Source organism: Silurus aristotelis (genome assembly GCF_946808225.1).
Source record: "Silurus aristotelis genome assembly, chromosome: 25".
Lineage (NCBI taxonomy): Eukaryota > Metazoa > Chordata > Actinopteri > Siluriformes > Siluridae > Silurus > Silurus aristotelis.
In genome coordinates, this window is record NC_139598.1 from 8,506,199 (window position 1) to 8,508,698 (window position 2,500).

General features: G+C 38.0%; 1 protein-coding gene across 2 annotated transcripts in view; it reads left to right on the forward strand.

The window, feature by feature from the left end:
- pou6f2 (POU class 6 homeobox 2) overlaps positions 1-2,500 on the forward strand; it is an 84,783-nt gene that overhangs the window by 45,787 nt on the left and 36,496 nt on the right. For both annotated transcript variants that reach the window (XM_083529933.1, XM_083529934.1), the window contains exon 4: positions 573-985. In XM_083529933.1, the coding sequence (XP_083386059.1) occupies positions 573-985 (413 nt within the window). The remainder of the gene's footprint in view (positions 1-572; positions 986-2,500) is intronic.

Consider the following 2,500-nt stretch of genomic DNA (forward strand, 5'->3'; position numbering starts at 1 on the left):
ATTGAATGGTTTAATCAGCAAATATAAAGTCTACTTCTGTTTATTTTAATGTTAAGTTAAAATACATAATTTGGAGAGAACTTGGAAGAAAACCATAAACACTGGGAGAACGTGACTAGATTCAGACAAACAGTAACTACTGAGGTTGTTAAGCTTTTTTCCTAATTCAATTAGATTAGATTAGATTCAAATTTATTGTCATTGTGCAAGGTACATGTACACAGCCAATGAAATGCAGTTAGTATCTAACCAGAAGTGTATAGTTTATAAGTGGCCTATTTACAATAAATAACAGTAAGATAAATAATTCTCACTCTGCCTGTGAAACCAAGTCCAATATCAGACAGTAAAATATCAGAATTAAAGTAATCTACTGTAAATAGTTATAATGTAATAAAATTTAAGCCTGGGAAATGCCATAGCACTTAATATATATTAGTAAATGTAAACATGACATCTGCTTGATAAAAGTTGAAATAACTTTCTATAGGTAGCTTTATGATAGTTTTCGATGTCATGCACTTTTATGAACACTGTCATGATCAGCTCTTAATGCCATTTTTCTTCTGCAGCTACCTCATCTCTCAACTCCCAACTCCAGCATCTTCAGCATCTACAACAAATACAACAGCACCACCACCAGCAGCAGCAGCAACGAGAACGGGAACACAGAGAGCGAGAGCAACAGCGAGAACGTGAGCGAGAGCAACATCGAGAGCGAGAGCAGCAGCGAGAACGTGAACGTGAACGAGAGCAACAATGTGGGTCAGCACACCTCCAACCTCTCAATCAGCTGCCATCCCATCATCCACTGACTCCTCCAATCAAGTTACCAGTCACTGGTTCTTTGACAGGCAACGCCTCCTCTTGTACTTCCTCCAGTCTCGGTTCAGTTCATCCTTCACAATCCCCACCTTCTCATAAGCAGAACCAATCACCAGCACACAGCCTACCCTCTCCAGTCACACCTCCTCTGCCACTGCAGGTAAGCTTACAGTGGATGCATTTTAACTCAAAGTAATAAAGGATAAATGACATGGTATTCACTTTATCTTAAAATAATAAAACTTAAGTGATACACATTTGCTGTTCAATCTGAGAGCTACATGAAAACTCCAGTGCAACATGTACATTTCCACCCAGAAAAACAGCACTGACCAATGACCTTTATTTCTCCTGGTGTCCTACAGGCTTATAATAGATCCTAACTCCAAAGAAGTCATTTGTAGTTGATAGAAATCCTGAATGATGACTGCAACTAGTAAAATCTCAGGTCAAGATTTGTGCCCAGCATGGATGCCTTTGAGTCAGATCTATATAATGTCTCCTAAATATGATGGCGCTCCACTTAAAGGACTCATTCTTCTACATTATTCACAACATGCCTGCAAAAATAGAGGTTAGGAGTGACACGGGGTCTGGGATGAATCTTAGAGAATGGGGAAGTAATTCAATTTAGTGATTGAATCTGTCTGGGGAAATCTTGGATATTACAAATATTGTTTCTGGAAGAGGTACTTGTTTGCCAAGCCAGTCCCTTAGAAAGAATGGAAATTGAAAGTTTATTGTTAAGAGTTTATTCCTGCCATCTTGCTTGCGACAGCAATAGAGCATTATTGAGGACGAAGAGCTTCAGAATATTAAGTTATGAGTTATGATGGTTTGGGTCTAACTTGATTTGAATCAATTACATGATAATTACTTATTGACATGTTTCATATGGGTGAAGTATACACAGCTGATGCTGCATTCAACTGCTGGGATTTAAGATAGTGATTTCTTTTTTTTTTTTTTTTTTTGTCTTTAATAATAATTTGTTTTTAACCTACAGAGACTTGCTGATTTGTGTTTAAATAATAAATGTGCAGCAGAAATTGTGAACGGGGAACATTTATAACCTGCAGCATCCAGCATCCTTTACAATTTACAAAGTTTCTTTTCTATCTATCATTATACTATATATTCTGCTACATTTTCATTTATCTATGTGTCCATTTGTCCATCCATTTCTCCTCCTCTGTCTGTCTGGCTCTTCCCTCCTTCTTTAATATCCCGCTCCCCCTCTTTTATATCCCAGTGGTTTCATTTCATCCAGAGGTCGCCTCCGTGTCCTTCCCCACATTCATCAGCGTCATGGCCCTTTTTGCTCTGTGCTGTGGCCCCCTTCATGGCTGCAGTCAACTTAAGCCATTTATTTCACCCTCTATTCCTCTGTCAGGCCGTTACACATACCAGCTGGACCCTACAGGCCCCTGAGCTTAATGGTCCCTGGAGCCACAACTAGAGCTTATCAAAAAAAAGGCTGCTCAATTATTGCAAATGTTTTTTAAACATCATTTCAAGCACATCTGAATCAAATTGCAGTTTTTATACATTTTACATGAACATTATTTAAATGTTAAAAGGGATAAGCAGAATTAAAAATAGAATTTTAAAACCTGGCTAATAACAGTGAAAGATTTGATGATTGCCCGGTTCTTCTTTTGTGTCAGTATTTCAG